Source organism: Leptosomus discolor, chromosome 3, assembly GCF_034619465.1.
Source record: "Leptosomus discolor isolate bLepDis1 chromosome 3, bLepDis1.hap2, whole genome shotgun sequence".
NCBI lineage: Eukaryota > Metazoa > Chordata > Aves > Leptosomiformes > Leptosomidae > Leptosomus > Leptosomus discolor.
Genome location: NC_141393.1, coordinates 7,120,824 through 7,142,745, shown reverse-complemented (window position 1 = coordinate 7,142,745; position 21,922 = coordinate 7,120,824). Strand labels below are relative to the sequence as shown.

General features: G+C 41.2%; 1 protein-coding gene across 2 annotated transcripts in view; it reads right to left on the bottom strand.

The window, feature by feature from the left end:
• MNAT1 (MNAT1 component of CDK activating kinase) overlaps positions 1–21,922 on the bottom strand; it is a 127,645-nt gene that overhangs the window by 23,626 nt on the left and 82,097 nt on the right. For both annotated transcript variants that reach the window (XM_086462431.1, XM_086462432.1), the window contains one exon: positions 16,336–16,457. In XM_086462431.1, coding sequence (XP_086318557.1) covers positions 16,336–16,457 — 122 coding nt within the window. The remainder of the gene's footprint in view (positions 1–16,335; positions 16,458–21,922) is intronic.

The following is a 21,922-nucleotide window of genomic DNA, read 5'->3' as shown; positions in this document are numbered from 1 at the left end:
CTAGAAGCCACCTCAAACGCAGCCCTCACACTTTACCACGAGTGCAGTTTCACACATTTTTCCCTGTAACTCATTATGAAGGTTAAAGCTGTATCAGTGCAAATGCCTCACTTTCTGTACAAAAAGTACATTCCTTTTTTTTTTTCAAGGAAAAAAAGAAAAAGATTTGGTAAGATTTCCACAGGAATGCTGCGGGTCTTCTTCCTGAGTTAGTTATCTTTTTGCATCAGAGTTATCCTTTAATCCCACCAGAGTACAAACGCTCTCACTATATGCTCTGTCCGTTTAATGTAACCACTGCTGAATATATTCCACGCTGACCTACGGATTTGTTTAACCAGCGCTGGTCTCAGATTTCTTTACCCCAAGAACTAACACATCCCTCAGTGACTCACCTCAACGAAAAGGAAAGATCAAGCACACCTTCAGGTTTATAACAAAAACAGGCGGGTTTTTTTTTTCTTAAAGCACCACATTCAAAGTAGTTTCATAGCTGCTACACCAAAAATATATTTAAGCACTATTTACACTGATAGAACTATGTGTAAATGGGGATTCATCATCTGATGAGGTATTTTCCCTGCAGGGATCTCATTTTATTCCGGTGATACTCAATAACTTTCATCTGTGACTTAAAAGAAAATATAAAAGTCACTCCTTGTAAAATGCACAGCTGTCAAAAAATCTGAGGGGGCTGGGAAAACAGATAAATTATTCAGGCAAATCTGTAGCACTCACTAAAACGGACTTCTTCCAGCTAGAAACAGCTTCATAGCAAAGGTCACGCAGCTAGGAGCAAAGAGCACAGGTCACACAAGACAGCACTACACGAATTAATTAATTCTGGAAACAACATACAGATAATGGTGGACAACATACAAAAGGTGAGCTCTGGTTACTTCTGTAGCTAGGGAGGTGGATGCATACACAAATATCAAGCAGGGGAATGGGAGGGGTGGGGGGGAAGAAGGATTTACACATGGACTGAAGCCAAACTTCAAAGGTATTTTGGTGCTTAACTGCCTTTGAGGATTTTAGTCTACCAGATTTAACAAAGGCTATAGAACAGTCTGCAACAGGATCACATCTGATCTATCTCTCGGCGTAGTCGGTCTCCTCTGCAGCTCTACAAGCACCTTTCCAAACAGCACACGCTGCCCCGTGCGCCGACACATCCTTTTTACGCTAACACCGTGTTTCCAACACCTTTCCTCTCTAGTCTGATTATCCTAGTATGTGCTTTTAATCAATCCAGAGCCTACAGTTCACTAAAACTAGCAAGACAGACTCTTCTTTCAATTAGTTGCTCTAGAAAATGTTACCTTTGTCTATTCAGTATTCAACCTGGTTTTCTGCAGCAAGTTCTCAGAGTATTAGCTTCTCTCTTCTGGGGCAAAACACCTATCTTCAGCTGTAGTTGCTAAAACAATCGATGCATTGACATGCCTACAGAAACACCTAATAATACAACAGCAGTAACAACGAGTTATTACATTGTAAATGTAAAATGATATATAATGATATATGCATATACACATATGCACACACAAACTTATATATCAATAAAATCATTCCAGCAGAAGTTACAGCTTTTCTGGGTGCTCAGAGCATGCTCTCAAAGCAGTTATTCTTGACGCCTCAAGTCCTGCCCTCTGCTTGGAAGAATTAATGGTACCACTGCAGTTTCTTCACCACTTTGCAAGGCAGTAAAGTTTTGGGGAGCTCTCATTTCCCCCCCTACATTTACCTCCACCATGTGGCAGCTATTCTTCTGGGAGCATCCAAACCTTTTACCAGAGGAAAAGCAAAATTTTTTGGAAACAGCTCATTAAGAGAAAATGTAACCGATGAGTTTATGTGTGAGTTGGAAAAAAGGGCGAGGAAAGAAGGTGAAAGGAATCAAGGAGCACACACGCTTATTTAGATGTTGCTTTCCTGTTACTTCAAAAAATTTTGCTAAATATAGCATGTCTTCTGAACAATTTTTTTAGTTTGACTTTTTTTTTTTTTACATCAGAAGTATTTTAAAGCCTCTCCTTTATTTGTATTTCTTGCTTTTAATATTGTTTTTGCTTTCTTAAGGAAACTAGCAGCTGAAATGCTGTTCTAAAAACAAGTCACAAACATTTAGCAGTGTTGCCATTTCAAACACCAGACTCAGCTGAAACTGCCATGTGGCAAGACGATGCTGTTTCAGCTGTTGGAGCCCAAAGAAAGGGCAAAAAAATGCTGAATAAAACCAAAATATAAGTCATGAGTCAACAAAACCTCTGGGATTTGTTGCAAATAACCATCCTTCAAAGCAGCCCAAAATAGAGAATGCACTATTCTTTGAAAACACCAGTAGCCTGTATTATCACCTCTACCCAGCCACACCAGCTTATGTGGTCCTCTCTACTGTAAGTAGCAAGTACTTCCCAGAGCCTAATGCTGACATTTCAAACCAGACATTCCCATTTTGCAGATAATGAAAAGCAGCAATGGAAAAAAAAAAAAAAAAAAAGGAAAGAAAAAAGGGGGGGGAACACACGGGACGACAGGGGGATGGACAGACTCATAAGGAGCTTAGACTTGCAACTACCATAGATTTCAGAAGTCTGACCTTACTGGGCTTCCCAAGCTCATCCAAAGACAACAATGTAGTGGTGAAACCAGCTCCCTCTCTGGAGGTCTAGACCAGAGCCCCCGCTGACACATTAAACTCCATTACTGCTCCACAACTCCCATGGAAACAAGAGGTGTGTATGAGGAAGGCATGAAATGGACCCATACCAGAGTACTGAAGTCTTATATATTTGCTAGCCCCATTCACAAAGTATTTTTCTAAGGGGATAAAAATAGCATTAAAAGACAAGACATCGATTTTCTTTTCTTTTCTGATATTAAACTCCCAGGGCAGACAGCCTGTAAAACCTCCTACCGTAGTACCTCTGGGCAGCTGATCTTAGCAGATCACTCCAGACAGTTTTTCAGCTTTTCTGTCCCAAAATACAGGAAAGCCAACTAGCAGCCAACAGCTCCCAGTAAAGCCAAAGACCTACTAACTTGGCCAAGCTATTACCCCGACAAACAGCCTGCAGCACTAGCACACAGCTTCACTGCCGCAGCTCTCCGTCATACAGGCAGCCGCCTTCCTTTATTTGCAGACACCCCTGAGCCATGGCAAGCACACTCCTCAATTATATGGAAGTGCCTGGGAGGACACACAGTTTATCCACTGTGTTGCAAAAGAAAGTGGTATCCACACATACTACCCACGGGTAGGAACAGTAAAGACACTTCTGTATTCCTAGTCCTGTTCCCACCAAAGCCACTACAAATCCCTTCTGGCAGGGCCGGGAGCAGAACTAGACCTATGCTGAGGTTTTATTTATTTTCAAACCTGCTGCCCTCAGCACCCAAGCAAGTTCAATGGGAATTTTTCAGAATAGGGTTTTGATACTAGAGTCAAAAGCAAGTCCAGGAACATGTGAACTCGCTACAGCTCTCAGGAGAAGTCTGGCAGCGCTAGCTGCGAGAACTCATGCAACCGGTGGGGAGGGCGGCTGCACTGAACTGTCATTGCTGTCACCTCCAGGGTCAGTACCAGCTGTTACAACATTATCAATTGCTCAGATGTTTGTAGAATTGAACAACGCCAGTTTTATATGTTCTTCTGCTAGTCCACGCTTTTCCAAGCACATTTAAGGGCTGGATAAATAGAGCAAATTCAGCAGGCCTAAAAAGTCTATAGATCACTTCTGGGTGAGTGAGAATAAGATAGAAGATTCAGAAAAATAGTAACTTCAGTGACTGCTCTTAGACAAAAGCCAAAAGGTCAAGAAGAAGGATCCTACAGCCTGGACTGCTCAATTCCACTCATTCTACCATTCATTCTCCGCAAACTCTTGAAAGAAAACTCCCCCATTGTACTCACACCTTGCCAACAATACTTGCTGCTCTTCTAGTGAGAAAAAAAGCAGGATGCACCTACATCATGGAATAAAGAGGTGGAGGGGAAAGGCAAGATTTTCTTTCCATGTGTCAGATTGTTTGCAGACTGTATCTGTGAGATTTTTCATTCCAAAATTAACTGTGTGCCGAAGAGAGTCTGGAACCACCAAGTCTTTATGCTTCCAAGTTTTAAGATGGCCTCCAAGTGCAGATTCTCCTCTCTCATTTCTGGAATACTTTTTGACAATTAACAGAATCAATGACCACAGAGCAAGAAGTCTGCCCAATCCATCAGGGTCTAAATGTGAAAAGAGGAGGAGGAGAGAGGGAACCTTCTAATGACAGGAAACAGAGAAGAGGTGTAGATTTTTTTCGGCTTTATTTATGAGCATTTCCTCATGAATTCTGGAAGACAGTCAGGAAATAAAGATAGCAGCCAGAACTCACCTTCTGCATCTTTTTAAGGGAGAACCAGACAAATGCAGCAGTAGCAAATAAAGGAAATAACACAAGTAACCTTCTCTATGCAAGGCAGACGCTACCCCAGTACAGAGAGTTGGCATAAACCCAAGTTATAGAGGCTGTTTGGGAAATAAGTATTAAAAACATGAGTATGCTGATATCTGCGTTTTTTCCAAAGTTGATGGAAAAATTAAAGCATGGGTTGATGCTCCTGGGAACAGAGGAGTCCATAAGATTCCCAGGTTTAGGGAAAGAACAAAGAGATGGAGAAACTACCCGTTATCTTGAATCTCAATTAGCATCAACAGACTCCAGAGAAGAGAGAAGAGCGCCTGCATTGGAGCCACAGCACCTTTGCTGTCTTTCCAGAAAGGCTCACCCAACTTTTTGAAATGAGAGAGCAGAGGTGCCTGGAGTCTTGTCTAGTGGACTAATGCCAGCAACACCCAAAGACAGGAGACCTCCTCTTCCTACAGGGTTCACCCTCTTCTCTCTCCTCATCACAGGTATATTCATTGCTACTATCCAGCCTACAAGGACCGAGAAGTAAATAAAAGAGACTACTTTGTTTCAGCAGAAGGTGGTCCTCATGCTCTGTGGTTATATATTTTATATACATTCCTCTGCGGAGGAATAGTGGTGACCAAGTGCGCAGCCACCACCTGATATTAGTAGGGCATTAAGAGCACAAAGAACATGCTCACCTTAAGCAGCGTTCTTAAAAGAAACGCCACCTCTACATCAGGACGGCAGATGACTGGATCTTTAAGCAAAAAAAACCAACTATCCTGCAACTTATCTGGAGTGATGGGTCATTAAAAACAGTGACTGAAATAGACTTTTTTTTTTTTGGTAGAAATATTTAAAATATAGGAAAACACAACCACTTCCAGTACAAGAGTAACCAAGCATGTAGCAAGTGTATTACATCAACTTAAATAATAAATCTAACCTGCTCATATTTTCAACACTGTACTTTGTTCTCGCATGCTTTTGCATTACTCTAACACTATTTTTAAACAAATCCTTTCACTGAAGAAAACATCAATATATCAAAACTACTTTTTAAACTAACCAGTTTCCTCTTTTGCAAAGTACTGAAAAGGTTTCCATGGCACCCTCCACTTCCAAATGACAAATATCGGCAATAGCTGGATTTAAAACAAACAAACTGAAAACCCCAAATCAGCAGCGTTCGACTCAAGGAAAAACATTAAATATTTTCAAGCAGAAGAACTGAAAAACTTATTCTTACTGAAAGAAAAACGTACGTACACACACCTGCTGTTCTATCAATCTAAGCAGGAAACCATTTCACTGCTGCATCATAAGTAGAAGAAAAGTGCTTATTAAAACATTAATCACAGTCCATTATATTCTGACTCCATGCCAGAAGTTCCCATTACATCATTGAAAATATCTATTAACCAAAACCTGATTCTGACAAGTTACAGAAGTGTAGTGTTTAGGATTTAGTAATGTAAAAGTCAGTTTTAGAAGAACAGTTACACAATTGATTTTGCAGTGGCAAGCAAGTATAATTAATTGTTTTTGTGACATTTATTACTGCAACGGGGTTGATTTAACTGGTGTTTCTACTGTAAAATTATTCAAAAATTATTTCAAACTTCATCTACTTTTATTAAACACATTTATTGTGAAGGTATTTAATACCCGGGGCTGGCTAAACAATTTTAAAATGTGCTGGATATACCAGTACATGTAAAACTGTATTGTCTCGTGTAAATATGGGCCTTGTTTAGAACTACGTCTCACAGGAAATTATGCCAAATGAAAACCATCTCCTCTTCTCCACTCCCACTGAAAAGGATTTATGCTTTTACATTTAATACAAGTTACATAAAGAAACAAAAATACGGTGGCGTTACCTTCAAGCCTGAGCAATAGTTCATCTGTGAAGTCCGATTATGTTCAAACCCCTACTCTGTTACAGAAATGTGGCCTAACTCGAATGCCTCAGTTTGGAAAAGAGAGAAATAACTCCATTCTTTCTGGAAGCCTGGCCCTATGTGGCTTGTTCACCTAGAACAGTTTTCAACTATTAAAACCATATTATTATATTAGCTTTAAAACCAAAATCAGTTCCTAAATGAGTGTATATAATCTCCAGACAGCCAACTTAATTGCGGGCACTCTCCTCAACCCCCTGTAAGGAGACCCACGAAAAAAAAGGCAAATAAAAAGCTATCGAGCATGATAGGAAACAAATATTAAGTCCCTAAACCACAGGAGGAAAAAAGGGCATATTTTTTAAAAATGCTGACTTAATCCTCGCCTCTGTAGCCATATGGTTAGTGCCACCAATCTTCACAAGACCACTGTCCGTTCAGGGGTCAGTCCTCCCTTTCTCAGCTTGAGTGGGTGCTGCCACATGCTCTGCACGTGGAAATGGCCAGGTTTACTGGCCTTGCCCTGGGCTGTACTGGCTGAGACAAAGCACTGCGCAGACGGCACCGTGAGCCAGCGACCTTATTGTGGGTGTCAAGCAACCAGGTAACATCTCAACCATTTGATACAGAGGCTGATTAGAAATAAAAGCAGTGGACACTTAGAAAAGACTAGTATTTAGAGAATTGATTACACCCCCATCCCGCAAATACTGGCATTTAAGAGACTTTGAATTAAAAGCATCTCACGTTGTTAGAGTTCATGATGAATAAAAGGGGTCCAGAACACACAAAACTAAGAGCAGCTGTGCTTTTTTGGGCTTTGTTGGTTTGTTAAAGGCTTGGGTTGCTCTTCTGCCCCCCGACCCAACATACACGAGTCTCTAACTACAAAAGACACCTGAGCTAATAACCTTTTACCTGTCCTTGAACATCTTCCCATTTCAGAGATCCAAAGAGCTTCAGTTTTCTCAGTTTTCCTCTCTTTTCTGGCGCCATGACACCAGAGCTAATGCAATCTGGCTTCCTACAGCTTGGTCTTGTGGGTGCTTACAACTCTGACTGAAGCTTTTCTCAGGCAGTTAGGACATTTATGATGTGTCTCACTCCATGCAGCTTCTCTGGTGGCTAGTAAGTTATAAGTTTACCAGGCAGCCTTTTTGTCCCTGAAGATACTTTTAGGGTCCCACCCCATATCCAACGACTCCTCTTCATGCAGCAGCTAGGATCTCAGTTACTCCCAAAATCTCTGCTGCTCCACAAAATGTGACGACAATCTGTCAACGCACAAACTGCTGGAATGGAAGGAACTATAAACTCCAGTTCTGGGTATGTAAGACGTGGGTATTTGGTTTTTTTAAAAGGAAACTAGGAAAAACAAAGAAGAGAACACATGTGATTAGATACTAACTTTAAGGAAATTTCTCCAGTTCCACTTTTCCAAAAAGTTCCTCCAGCGTGATCTAATCTGGGGGACGTCAGGGTCATCATCAAAATAAGAAAACAGAGACTACCAGCCCAACCCTTAAAAATCTTGCCATCCATCATATCTGGTGTGAGATCAGTTACATATATAGGATCAAATTTATGAATGGAATTACTGACTGGCAAATGGCACGTTCCTTCAGGAAGAGATCTCTCACTCCTACCACTTTCACACTCTTCAGAGAAGCTTTAAATATTGTTGACTCCTGATCACTGTGAGAAACACCATTCCTCAAGAATAAAGCTGCAACAAAGCTAGCTGAAGGGGGTTAAAGAATCATGAGCAACAGCTTAAAAAGCTGCATAAAGCTTCAAGCAAGACACCCCCATGCTTCCTTCTGCCCTTTCAGGAAACTTGTAATCCACCTTTTCAGCCATTTGATACCTGAACAAACCATTTTCATTTGGAAGGCTGCTTTACAACTATGATTATCAGTGTCAGAATGAATAAGATGCATCATTTCTGGTTTTTATTTTCTTCTTTGGGGGTCTATTTTGCTCGCTGTCCCACTCAGTCTAAATATTTTCATTATACATAACTCCCCCTTCTTGAAGCAACAGCCTTGAAGCATCTAGGAAGCCTCTCTGTCTTCCTTGTTTCGGAGTTAGAATCATAGAATGCATTGGGCTGGAAGAGACTCCCAAAGGTCATCTAGTCCAACCCCCCTGCAGTGAGCAGGGATATCTTTAGCTGCATCAGGTTGCCCAGAGCCCCATCAAGCCTGATCTTGAATGTCTCCAGGGATGGGGCCTCCATCACCGCCCTGGGCAAGCTGTTCCAGTGCTTTACCTCCCTTAGGGTAAAGAACATCTTCCTAATATCCAATCTAAATCTACCCGTTTCTAGTTTAAAACCATTGCCCCTCGTCCTATCACTACGTGCCCTTGTGAACAGTCCCTCCCCACCTTTCCTGTAGGCCCCCTTCAGGTAGTGGAGGGCTGCTATAAGGTCTCCCCAGAGTCTTCTCCTCTCCAGGCTGAATAACCCCAGCGCTCTCAGACTTCCCTCTTGCAACTTTATTAGAATGGATTTTTACAAATGCCTTAGAGGGCAAACTCAAAACCAGGTGCTTCTCACCTTTCTACAATTACATCTGAGACCAAATAATTCATTTAAAAATTAGCCTATTCAAACAGACCCTTTGGAAAACTGTGATAGTGTTTGCCTAGACTGCCCCAGAGCAACTTGTCCTGACATCTCCCTGCCAAGCGTTACAGCCAAGTACAAAGCACGAGCGATGCTCAGATGCTGATCAAGAGGAGGAGCTCTTCCTCTCAGCGGTGGTCCTCAAAGAGCTCCCATATTCTCCATGACCGTCACTGGACAGACTCCTCATCATTAAGGTGTTCCTGCCTCCATAGTCTAACACTGAGCTTAAAAAGAAAGCATTTGGGGGCTCTGTCCCAGGATGAACTACGAAAGTGAGGACACCGAGGCCCTTCTGTTGCTGAAGTGAGAGATAAGCAGGAAAGATCACTCCTGCACATGCAAAATGTATCATTTTTTCTTGTGGCAACTACACAATTCCCAATGCAATTATACATCTGGCTAAGGAGTCAGAGGAGGACTCAAAAAGGTCAATACGACAGAGTGCAGATAGAAGCAAGGAAGAAAAAAAGTAAAGAAAAATAAAACACTGAGCACAAAAACTACTGACCTCAAAACTTACCACATAATTTCAGAGAAGCAACAGAAGATCTAAAACTTAAGTTCCACCAAAATATATTTTTCTAAGCTGATGGAAGACAACGAAGCAGTAAAGTCTGTGGACATACAAAGTCACAGGAGAACCATACATCAACAGTGATATCGGTGCAGGGGATGAAGGGAAGGATGAAAGCAAAGAAGGGCTTTCAACAACAGATAAGAACTATCACAGATGATCAGATATTTTTAAGTGACTGGCAGTAATAACGGTTTGATTTGGGGAGATACAAAGAGCACAGAAAATAGGGCGTTTGGCCCACACAATTGCTGGATGCCTCCTGCCGCATTATAATCCATCAGCAGACAGCTTTGCCTGACACTTTCAGCTGCCTACTTAGCAGCATTGCCTCTACACCTGCACAGACAATTCAGGGTTTGACTCCTACCAATTTTCAATAATGAAGCAAATATTACCATCCCGGTTTTCTGAAGCATTTTTAAATATTTACAGGTTAATCCTGTAGTACAGTTTGCCAGACAATCCTCCATTCCTTATGTTAAGGCTCTGAATTATTTTTTTTCTTCATATTAGATGTATTTTAATAAACGCAGGATTTAGTATTCTGCAAGCCCACGCTACAAAAAGACTATTCTGGAATAAATGGTATAATTACATTTCCTACAGCGACCTTGTAATCTCTTGAGTATTTATTCTAGACTAAACAGCCTTACTCAGCTGCCCTGTGTCTGATTGTCGATGAAAGAAGCTTGTTTGACAACTGCTTCGAGCAGAAACATATTTTTTCCATGATTGCATGAAAAAGTAAAAAAACATTACCAGAGCAGTATTCTGAGCACAGAGACTCATGTTAGATCGATGAGTTAATTTTGAAGCCAAACGCCAACAAAAACAATTACTATGGACATTCTGCTGTCACGGCCAGCTTTTGAGGTTAATTTAGTGGTACATACACAACTACAGCCAACTTCACATATAAGAAACGACATGGTATATGCAGGCTTCCTTCTTTGTTTCTTTATATTTTTTCCATATTCTCTGCTTTTATAACCCTCCCGAGACCTTTTACAGTTACAGAACCCACACTATACCCACAGGTGGGCGGGCAGGAAGCAAAACTCTCCGTTTCATAAGCAGTCCACTTTTAATATATTCAATTGCTAATGACCTTGACAGAAGAGCTCCATGCAAAACACCATATACTACAGGGTGTCGTTTGAAATGTTCATAGACGTTTTTGCCAGAAAGCTGCTTTCTTAAACAGTAAGAATTCAGACGTAGCAGAGGCCGTGCTCCTTTCCTCGATTTCCACTCAGTTGGAAAAACTGGTGCTAATCTACCTCCTCTATATTAAATTTGCAAAATCCTACATCGAAACCTGTAGGATTTCTAGTATGCTAAAGTAACACAAGACAGTTTCTACACCAAAACAAATTAAGAACGTTTACACACAGTTCTGTTTCCTTGTTCCACCCTCTCAAAAAAGACAGCACACTTGGCCATAGTCACTGTTCCAAAAAAGTGCACCCACGTAGTACTTCTATTGTCATTCATAGCGTTTTATTCACCTATTCATGGTAAAATGAAGAAAAAAATACTTCACTTTAAAAGGCTATATGCAAATATAGCTGTGTCCTTAAAGCAATAATCACTTCTTACCTGCCAATTCTCATTCATTAGGTGCCTGATTCAAAAAGCACTGCAGCCAACGGAAATCTTTCTACTGAGGATCAGGCCCTGCAACAGGAGACACTGGGAAATTCAGACCATATGCCTTGGTAGCCAAAAGAATTCCTGCAAGAAGGAGTGCAGCTCTCTACATGCTCTCTGAAGCAAGACGAGCTTTTCTTGCTCTTACTCAATCTTTTGACTCTGACTACTGAGTTTTATTGAGAAACTATATTCTAGTCAAAGGAGCAGAATTAATTCAGTGTTCAAAACCAATGGGCCAAAGCAGATCAAATAAGCCCTTCATTTGCGGCTTTTCTTCGTTTCCAAGATTCAGTAAATATCTGCATACCCCAATGACAAAGAGAGCAGATGTGAAAAATCACCTGCTACAATTTTTAAAGCCTGGCAGTCCTGTCACCCATTCAAAATCAATTCTCAGTTATTTCACTCTCCTGAACCCAACCCAGACACCGACAGGGTTTTAGCAAAAACTAATCCAGCCAAAGACCAGATCAACTACAGTTTAAGAGCAGGTTGGAGAGCATCCCTACTATCGCCTCACTTAAAAAAAAATATCACTATGACTGACAGCAAAGAAGTTACACGAGTCATTTCTAGATTAAGTGCCAGAACTCGACATGTGTTTAAAATTACACTACAAGACTGTACAACAAAGAAATATGCAGAAATTTTCCACTTGAAATGAAGGTTAAAAATTAAATGCTATCAAAAGCTCTAACAGGTATGAAATCCAACCTCCTCATCTTAAATTAGAAATTTAAAATGACTGAGCTGTCCTACATTAGGAAAAAAAAGGAATTAATCGTTTATCAGAAGCACAGTAGGTTAAAACACGTTCATTGCACGTACAGACTGCTGCAGCACTCTGATTTTTACTTCAGTACTTACCCTCAGCTCTTAAAGTGACATTTTGCCTAGATTTAACTTTTAAATTATCAAAGTATATTACCCATCCTCATTAGATTAGCATTCATCACTGAACTTTATTTTTGCACCATATTTAATCAAAACATTGACTAACTGGAATGCTCCTAACAATGCGGTTATACATGAAAACAAGTTGATAGATCAAAGGGAGGTCACACTTTTCCCTAAAGAAAAGCAAAGATTTTTGCACCAAACCTGATTTTTTATATACACATGTATATATTCAGGATGTACCTCTCCAGACAAAGTTAAGTAGGCAAATTCAATTTTATTTTAAGCAGCCCAGGCTTGACTTGATTACAAAGTCTGCTCAAAAGGTCTCTGTTAAGGCAGAAGATTTTTAAGTGGAGCGCAAATAGACATTTTCAATCGTACTTGTAAATTACCTCTATTTTGTTAGAATGGCAAGAATAGGACTGGTGCCCTGTTAAAAGTACGATCCACTTTGGATTACAAGAGATTGCTTCTAAACTTTCAGACATGAAGTTCACACATCTTTACCCAAAATGTTAATTGCAGAAGCAGATTTTCAATTCATAGTCAGTTTTTAAGTAGCTTGTGTATGGCTCTTCCACAGCTGTAAATACTTGGTGTGAGAATGCTGTGTGGTCACTCCTGCTAGCCATACGTACTTGCAACTAATGCCAAGAACGTCTTCACATTTTTCAGGACCTCAAACAAACATCATTTTGATTCTCAGGGGTTTTTTGTTTTTGTTTGTGTTTTAAGCAAAACTACATAACATACATACATTTTTAAAACAAGCTAATTTCCATCCTCATCCTGTTTTGGCCTTTCATTACTTGGCATGTCAGAGTTTGTTATATTTTTCATTTCTTTTGTTTTGCAGTAAGAAAAATCCAGACCTCCAACCACATAAATTCAGTGTGCTCAGCTAAAACACCAGAGGAAAAAAAAAAAAACAAAAAAACCACACCACAAAGATGGACATCACTGAACACTTCAGTAACGCAGAGCAGCAACCAAGTCAGACAGACCCAGGACTATCAGTCACCACAGAGGGTCAGGCAGATGTAGAGCCTGCCTCCAGGACGGGTATGTTACAGTGACCAAAGGCCCTACTTTTCTCCAAGGACAGCACCACAGGTTTGTGAGACGCTTTCATACGTGACATCTGACAGCTGAGACAGGCAGGAGCTGGTCCTCACAGCCCGAACACCCAAAGTGACCTTCACCGCCCAGATCCAACCTTCACCACCCTGGCACATTCAGTGTGTGTCCATGGGACCATCAGCCACTGAGACTTGCTTGCCCCACAGACATGTAATCAAGGGAACCTCTATCAGATGCTGGCTCTGAGAAAGCTTCATTCCCCTGCCAGAAGTTAAATACTTTCTACAAGTTAGTGTAATACGTGTTGCTCCCAGAAAGCTATGTAATTGATGATTATTGCCTGTATTTCATTACTTCCAGAAAAATCTTCCTCCATTAAAAAAAAAACCTGGGAGGAGGGGGGCTGAAGGACACAGACCCCTACACATTATACCAATCATCTGTGTTGGGAAACAAAACAAATATTTCTTTATTACTCTCAGACTTCTAACACAATAGCAAAAAACGCATCATAAGGATGTTAATGCTTTTCTGCAGTACACAGAGAAAGAGAAAATTTACAGCCCCAAGAGAAACTGGAAACAAATTTTTAAGAACAGTTTGAACAAATTTCCCTTTTTTTGCAAAATATGCAAAATCCACACAGAAGAGCAGTGGGAGGATGCAGCATCAAATTTATTGGACTGCACACAAAGTTTTTCGTAAAGCCTAATGAGCAAATAATATGTCATCTTAAAAATCAATTTTTTTTAATTATAAAACATGCCTAACAAATGTTCTAAATGGTCCCTTAAGGATTCACCCTTTTTCTTGCTCTTCGCTAGAAACCTTCTTGCCAGCTCCTGTCTCCACTACAGGAGTTTACTAAGAAAGAAAAGCAACATTGATGCTGAAACCTAAAGTGAGTCTTGCAAAAGGTAAGAGATTAAGATGTGAATATTCAAAAAGCCCATTCTACTGAGTGTTTCGAATATAACAAATTTTATCTTCAAAAGAAAAAGTTAATAAATTATGCTACCGGAAGTGAATTCAAAGTCTCCAGGTTGGCAGTGTTTTTGCAATAATTCTGGCTCCAGAAACTCAGCTGGTAACAGCCTGCACATGAGGCAGTAAATAGCCAGACCGCAAAATTATTAATAAGAACAAGAAGAGCACGAGAAACAAAAAATAAGTAAATAAATGTCTATTTAACCTGTCCTTACATGAGAGCAAATGAAGAGGAAACTAAAAATCTTTAGTGGGAGTGGATAACATTGTGCCCAGCTCTTCTGCCTCACCCAGGCAGCTGTATGCAGCTGCCTGAAAAAAACCCAGGCAGGGAGGGAGGCACATTAGTTAAGCGTTCATCATCAACAGGAAATGCGCGCGAGTTCATATAAACACAGAAACACAAATACATAAATGAACAGCCTTGCGTGGTTTAAGGTATTTCAGACACCCCATGGAATAGGGTGAGTTGTACCAGCTGGGAACCCACAGCATCGATATATTTGTTTTGGAATTGCAAACAGCCTCAGGACTCAGAAGAACTCTTCTGGTGGGCACCACCGACCCACCCACACACCTCCTCTTGCTACCACAGCCACCCAGCACCCCTGCCACTCTTAACTCTTTCATCGCCTCCAGAGCCAAGCCGAACAACCCTGGCTGCTCATGCTTGGAGCAGTAAAATGACATCCATGTGACAAGAGGTCTCCAAGAAAAGACCGTGTAGTTTGTAAACCCTGCTCAAATACGCTCGCACGCACACGCTGCAACGCAACTGCAGTATTGAAAGGATTTTGCTTTGCAAGGCGTTGGGTTGCCTTCGAAGCAGTGTCACAAGCAATTCGATGGGATGGACACCGATAGAACAAGGTTTCTGCCAGATCTGGACACCAGCACTCACCTTACCGGGGCACAGACGAAGGGATAGGGACTGGGAATCCTCCCTGCACCAGTCATCTTTTTTTTCTCCCCAAGCGTTTTCATTTGTGATGAGGCTTAGGGCTGAGAGGGCCTCAAAGCTCCCCTCACATTGGAGGTCCCTCACAGCTGTGCTCCATCCAAACAGGTGCCAAAGGCTGAATCTGGCTCTGCCCAAGTTTAAACTGCTAATTAATATTTGGTCTCAGAAGCTTGATATCAGCTAATAAAAATTACAGGCATCAGGAGGACATAGAAATAATAAAAATGGAGACAACCTCAAGTCCAGACAGCCTTGAATTTTCTGAAGCACCATTGGGTTGCTTATTTACTTAAGAAAGTCTATTTACCTCTATCATTTTCTGGCTGAGATACAACTTCTCCCGTGCCAGTGAACTAGATGGGATTCCTGTTTGGATTTCAGTGGTCTCTGAAACTGCAGACTAAAGTGTCTCAACTTTGTTCAGTACTTTGTGGCTTCAGTTTTCCCGTATTGCACAGTTAAACATAAACTGTTATTTTTTTAAACTCTTTCTTGCCTTGCCAGTCTGCACGTTCATTCTGCCACGTAGTTTTCCAGGCACTGTAAGGGCTGTCGACCTTGAAAGTTAGGCCACGACCAGTTGGGTGACACTCGCTATCCCAGTAGCTACACGTTTTCAGGTGGCATTTCAGCTACAAACACCTCTCTAGAGAGCAGACACGTCACTTTTGGACTTCCCAGACTCCATTACCCAGGGCACAGCAGGCTCCCAAACTCCCTTCCAAACATGGCTGCACACCACGATGCCGCCAAGCTGCTGGACCAGCCCTGCATTATATTTTTTGACAAAGTTAAGCTCTGTGCTTCATTTCTCACAAATGCAGTTTGACTGTAGACAGCAGTCGACAAGTAAATCTACCCTTTTCCATGGCAAACAGCCCAACTTTAATATTTTTACTGGCTTACAGCTGGGTAAATTAAGCCCCAGATTTTTATTTATTTATTTTTTAATACCGTGCAACTGAAAATGAACAGCTACTTCACTACGACTGCCAAGGACAACCTTAAAAACACTAATGCAATCCAGTCCAGCTCTCAATAGATCTATAAAGGCTAGAGAACCAAAAATTTCAGCTTATCCACCCAAACAAAATGTTGGTTGGGCAGGAAGTCTAATATTCCATTAAGATCCTTAAAAAAAAGAAAGGAAAAAAACCTCTACGTGCTGGCAAAGTGAAGATGGTAACAGTCCCAGCTATAATGCCATGAAATGGGAATTAAAACTCGCTGTGTTACTTACCCCAGCCTTCCCAGCATTTCAAGCTCTGGAACTTGTGGTCCATATGTCTCCACTTGCAGAGGCTGATACTCATACAAAGCTTCCTCTAGCTTTTGAATGGGAGCTAGTGAAATATGCTGACCCTGTTTAAAAAAATAAAAAAATAATAGAAAAAAAAGGAGTAAGAAATTTCTACATACCAGGTCAAGGGTTTGTTCCGACTTTTTTAAAATGCAATGGAAGAAGCAGCTTATACCATTAACCCAGTCTGGACAAAGACCATCCCACTAAGAACATACTGTCTACTGTATCACTCATCTCTTCATGATTTGGTATATCTTTCTATATATTTTTTTACCGGGATCTGCAGTTTGGAAGTAATGTTTCATTAGCTATAACTGTTTGGACAAGGTAGGAGGAAAGGGGGAAGTTTTATTGAAGGCAGGCTTATCGTTAGAGAATACGGCTGCTTCCAGTGTCTCTAGTAAAATTATTATTAGGTAAAAATTTTGTTTATCAGAAGTAATATCAAACAAATGTCTCTAAGCAACTCTATTTGATTCTGTAATCAATGATTTCCTGAAAGCCCTAATTAGAAAGGGAAGCCACTTTCATTTCTCTCTGCAGGCTTTATAAGCTCCCAGATATAACGGCTCTCAAGATAGGCTTTTACAGCGCAATACAATTAATTCATTCAGCAAATTCCCATTTGTTTCATAACTAAAAATATAGAAACATACAAACATAAAACTTTCATTCCAGATGGTACTTTTGCAAGCCCTTCAGACCACTGAGAAAGAGCTAGACATTCCCCCCCCGCCGCCCCCCCCCCAAGTCCCTATCACTCTGAGCTCTCACAAAACAGGAGACTTGTGGCTGGAAAGGAGGGGTCAGGAGGATATGACATAGAGCCAAAGTTAACAGATGTTGCTGCGTGACATTCTACACTGATTTGTTGATCTTTCACACAGTTTCAATTTTCTACTGTATTCTATGGTGCTCACAAAAATTAGCAGCAGCAGCAAAAAGACAGAGCACTACAAGCTCCCCCAAAACAGCCTGGCTTCCCCTGCAGAAATTGAGCTTTACATCTGCAAAACGCAGGAATTTAGGAAAGTAGTAGTATTGTTTTTGTAGACATTTTGTCTGCAATAGGAGATCGGAAGCTTTCCACGGTGTAATGCTGTGTATAGCCCTGGCTCCCACTGGTGATCACTTACTGAGCTTTACTACCCTGGGGCCACTCACGTAAGCATCCACTCCCTCATGTAGAGACTAACGGCTCCTAACATGGGACACTGGGTTAAAATTAACTAAAGAAGAAAAAAAAAAAAAGTCAGCAGAAGGGGAAAGTGGTTAATTAAATTTGTGGTTGAGGACAGTGACCTTGCTGAATTTGGAGCATGGATATTTTTGTTTAGACAGTTGCAGAAAATAGCTAAGAAAATTGAAGACGTAAGTCCTTGAGAAGTACTTTCACGGATCTAGGCCGATCTCTACGGAAATATCAGCAGCTCAAGTTTTCCATTGAAATGGGTCTGTGTATGTGATGAGAACAGATAGTTCTGGCCTTCTTCTGCACTGCCCAGGAGCCTGGCACGGCCGCTCCTAACACTGTTATGGTGCCAGTCTCCTGAAGGCGAAACGTGGTAAGGAGTTCTCAAGTCAGCCATGAGTCACTCCAACTTTCATAGTTAGCATACTGTTATTTCTGGGCAACAAGCTTTTGCTGCAACATTAAAAGCAGGCTACCACACATTAAAAAAAAAGAGTATGAAAAGAAAGGTTAAAAATTCAGCTCTAATACTGCTTCATGATATTTTAAGATACAAATGCAGGGTCTTTTTATATTCCTAGGAGTTGTTGATTTACAAACTATGCTAATTCATTAAAATATTATACTTCATAACTACATTTATGTGGGTATGTTAGACCCATTGTAACGGATTAATGTTTAAATAAGACCTTTAGATTTAAAGTTTTAACAATATTTGTGACTCTAACCTAACTGAAGGGAAAGATATACCAACATTTTACATGTGTACACCCTCATCTGGTGAGAGAAAAAGTCTCACTCTTTCCAAATCCAGAACAATGTCGTTCCAGCCATAGAAAAGAAAATTCAGTTTCAGGCAATGATCAAAACCATGATAAATATTTTGGGAAACTACTTGTGTGTGGAAAAAGGGAGCAGCTCAGATTGCAGGAACCACATCTCTGGAGGGCATCACCAGAACAGCTGCTCGCTGTTAGTGGAGTTGCCACTGGTGCATTCCTAACACTTTTTTAATGAGAGCGACTTCTGCTGACATTGGCCAAGAGATACAGGAAGGCTCTCGACAAATGGACCAGGCTCATCACCAGCCTCTTTCCCCACCACCATTTATGCTGCTACAGATGCCCACCTCTGTCCGGGGACTCCTGGGAGGACAGGACGAAAATTTTCATTTGTCTTCCTCTCTTTGTGGGGTTCCCAAGATGCCAGAGGGGATCACGATGGTCATTTACTCTCAGATGGTCACCCAGTAACTACAAGGGAGCTATGCCTAACGGTGGGGAGGCTGTATGCATGCAGCTCATTTCTGGTTCATCAATATTATTTTCAAAGCACTGGCTCTCACCTACATCTTTCTCACCTACAGACTGGGCCAAGGTGCAAGTGTTAGGAACCAGCACGAACTTTTGCATGGCAAAACAACCGCGCTGGTTTGTGTCCAGCCAGCAGGTCTGCACCTCAAGGAGACTGTGCAGCTGTATGACGCAGCTCATTTGTTTTCATTTCCCAAAATCACCACTTTAGCTGATGGGCTCTGGCAACATGGATTACATTCCACTTAGCAACGAGGAGGGGAAGAAAAAAAAAAAAAAACAAAAAAAAACAAAAAAACCACACAACACCAAGCCAAACAACAAACCCATGTCTGGCTGTTATTCCTGCCCTACAGCTGTCCGGCCTTTAGGTAAAGGCTTTTTCCTGTAAACTGGATCTTAGTCTGCTTTGATTTGGGAAAGGGTTAGACGGAAGATGAGAGTTACAATATACACGCCCACCTGAAAGGGGCTGAAGCCTGGTCAAGTCCTGCAATCACATCAGCTCTGTAGACCCTCTGGATATGAACAGGCTGTATCTACACTGCCGACTCCTTGCAGTGCAAGTACAGAGGTGTGGCCATGCAGGCTCCCGAGCTCAGGGGCTTCCAACTTGGGCAGCCCTGCACAGGTTACACTGCAGTCACAACACTGGGATGGCAACTGATAACTTACCAGTGGAAAGTTTTGCCTTTCCCCTTTTCACTGATGTTGCGATAAGGTACATTTACAATAACTCTTGCTGAAGTTAAAAGGCTTAATTTGACCAGTATTATCTCAGTTACAAATCATTTGACCAGTAGCATCTCAGTTTTGTGTCCCAGTCCCAAGTGGTCCCTAGCCGTTTCGTAAGAGACTGGTATAAAAGGGAAGTTGTGTCATTTCAAAGACATCACAAGAGACAGCAACTATTACTTAGGGCTTACATAGCACTTTTACAGATCCAGAAACCATTTCGCATCTATGAGGTAAGATTTTTAAATTTCTTGTATTCCACCTAGACAGCCAGCCTTACCTCTTTCCAGCATTAGGAGGCATTTATCAGCATGCTAAAACCAAAACGAAAGCAGCAGGTCCAAGACCCTGCTTTTGCATTGCTTTCTCCTGACAAACCTAAGATCTGACATTGTGGTCATGGGTAAGTATTTGTAATTCCCCTTGGATGCTGTAATGTTTGTGTAAAAGAAGCTGACAGCATCCAAATGGAGATAGAAAAGGCTTCCAAGAACACAGAAAACAGATTTTCCTGCTCTTCTCCCTCCCACCCCTATCTTCGTGGCATACGAGTTTTTTCTCAGGGATTATTTTAGGCACCCTCGCTGTCTATTACAATTTGGAATGTATGGAACCACAAAACGCACTGCTAATTAGAAGGCAGGCATTTGCTTATCCTTATGACTTTGTTTATGTAAAAGACTGCGCAGCATGGATTGGTGAGCAACTGACTTTCCATTCATGTACTGCATGGTTTTAGATGAGAGAAATACAGGTTAAATTGGGAGGGGGGTTTAAATAATGTCTTTACATTACAAATAAAACTGGCTGATTTACTTTTCACTATCCTAGATACACTGTTTGAGACATCTCTCAGTTTAAATAATAAGAAACAAAAGCAGTAGCCGGTTTTTGTTTCAGACTATGATACAACACAGCATTAAGAAAAAAGCAGCTATAGATTATATACAGAGAAGAGCTGCCCATACAGTGATAAGGAGCTTATTTGGAACAAAACCCACTGTCCTTTCAGGAAAAGTTGCAGCTATTAGAGAAGCAAAAATTATAATGTATCAGTGCGCCTTTCACACAGGGGTTTGGGACGGGACTCTTGGCAAATGCCAGGTATATCAGTGTTTGCCTGCTAGCAGAAAGAGGTTGTTTTAGCACAGAGTCCAGAAGTATCAGCTCAAGGTGCAGCATTCACACTTCCTCCCATCCTGTCGTCTCTCCCTTTCCCTGTCTCCAAAACGACATTGCCTTCTTTCACCTCCTTCCCCCAGCAGCGAAAAGAAATAACAACTAACAGTCTTCTCAGAAATCTCTCAAGTGCTAAGGAGGAGGAGAAAGGAGACACGACACCAAAAAGGCACTAGTAGGGGAAAGAGGAGGAACAGCTATGCCACAAAAACATCCCCAGGCAAGAAACAGAAGCCAGAGATTGGGGTCAGTAAAACTTGTCCAGACAAAGCATATTTCTGTACTAGAAGCGGCTGGACTAGATGATGTAGCCAACCTTTCTGCTTTTTTCATTTCTCTCTGCTTAGGAACTTATGCAGGTCTGCTATCACCACGCTACCAGCACACAGCACACGTCAGATAACAGGAATAGTAATATTTATGTGCTAAGTCTTATTAAGTCAGTTTGCAGCAATGTTATTTTTATTTAACTCTTTTCACCCTCCTCAGCCTGGCGTAAGGAGTGCAGGGCTAGTCGGAAAGAAACTGAGCCCTGTGGGATGCCAGGGCATGACACTGCTGAAACACATCCTGAGCATCCCTTCGATTGTACGCGGCACCACGGAAAGGCTAACAAAGACCCTTTTTGATACACCAGCATCTGAGTGCGTAATTATCCCAATGCTTTCAAGTCAATGTTAAAACAAAACTGTACATTCCTTGAATTTTTCCATATAAGCAGTCCTAGGAAAATATTTTACTGTTAAGCTCACAACAGCATTCAGGTTTTGGAAAGATTTCATTTTAACAGAATTTCTTACAGCACAATATTAAGGCAAATATCTTAGGCAATGTGGTCTGAGCCAAAAGCTGGGCTGTTTTGGTTTTCGGCTGGGTTTTTTCCCTCCGGTTTCCACACTCCCAATTCACTATTGACAAATCCATGTCAGCAATGCTAATACAGTTTTCTGATTCTGATTAACTACTTACTTTAACTACAGTAATGCTCAGGAAAAGGAGAATGAAACTGATAGATTTGGAGGGCTCAGTTAATATTATTTTAACCTTTACCCTCCCTGTCTTCCACAGCTTTTTTAAATAAACACGAAGAATGACAAACTAAAAT